A 1,040-nucleotide genomic window follows, 5' to 3' on the forward strand; every position below is an offset into this window, starting at 1 on the left:
TCGCCCTGTGGTGGATTCACCAGCGATTCGCCGAAGTTCATTTAAGACTCGGCGAGCAGCTTCCGGGAAACCAAAGTGTTTCGGTTCCGGGGGAAGTATGGTTGCAAAGCTGAAACTTAAAGGAATTGACGGAAGGGCACCACCAGGAGTGGAGCCTGCGGCTTAATTTGACTCAACACGGGAAAACTCACCCGGCCCGGACACTGGAAGGATTGACAGATTGACAGCTCTTTCTTGATTCAGTGGGTAGTGGTGCATGGCCGTTCTTAGTTGGTGGAGCGATTTGTCTGGTTAATTCCGATAACGAACGAGACTCTACCCTATTAAATAGTGACAGTATTGTATTTTTTGTGCTGATCACTTCTTAGAGGGACTGGCAAATTGAAAGCTGCACGAAAAAGAGCAATAACAGGTCTGTGATGCCCTTCGATGTCCGGGGCTGCACGCGCGCTACAATGAAAGCGTCAACGTGAGTTACGTCCTTACCTGAAAAGGTTTGGCAATCGAATGAAACGTTTTCTTGAATGGAATAGGGAATTGCAATTGTTTCCCTTGAACGAGGAATTCCCAGTAAGCGTGAGTCATTAGCTCGCGTTGATTACGTCCCTGCCCTTTGTACACACCGCCCGTCGCTACTACCGATTGGATGATTTAGTGAGGTGTTTTGACTGGCGCCAGTAGTCGGATATGTATTCGGCTTCGCGCCGGGAAATTTCCCAAACCAAATCATCTAGAGGAAGTAAAAGTCGTAACAAGGTTTCCCGTAGGTGAACCTGCGGGAAGGATCATTATCGTATTTTTTATACATGAAATGTGATTGATTTTGTAATGGGGTGCAAAAAAAGCAGTTTGCCCCTTTGTGGTTGTGTGGCAGTTGATCCTTTGTTTGTATTTCATCCTCACTACCGGATGGCGAGGAAAATGATGCTACCATTCTTTTCCCTCTGGGGAAAAAAGAAAAAAAAAAAAATCATTTTGTGAACGGTGTATCCATCCGTTGGGGGGGGGGTTTTTTTTTTGTATTCAAAAACCAAAAAAAA

At 45.6% G+C, this 1,040-nt stretch overlaps 1 protein-coding gene across 1 annotated transcript; it reads right to left on the bottom strand.

The window, feature by feature from the left end:
- Window positions 1-187: 187 nt before the first annotated feature.
- Window positions 188-730, bottom strand: Tsp_06678 (conserved hypothetical protein). Its single transcript, XM_003378698.1, has 3 exons — window positions 620-730; window positions 411-481; window positions 188-320 (listed from the first exon to the last, which is right to left on the bottom strand). Exons 1-3 carry the CDS (start codon window positions 728-730, stop codon window positions 188-190), a joined length of 315 nt encoding a protein of 104 aa, XP_003378746.1.
- Window positions 731-1,040: the final 310 nt, after the last annotated feature.

This window comes from Trichinella spiralis (assembly GCF_000181795.1).
Source record: "Trichinella spiralis strain ISS 195 chromosome Unknown Scfld4, whole genome shotgun sequence".
Lineage (NCBI taxonomy): Eukaryota > Metazoa > Nematoda > Enoplea > Trichinellida > Trichinellidae > Trichinella > Trichinella spiralis.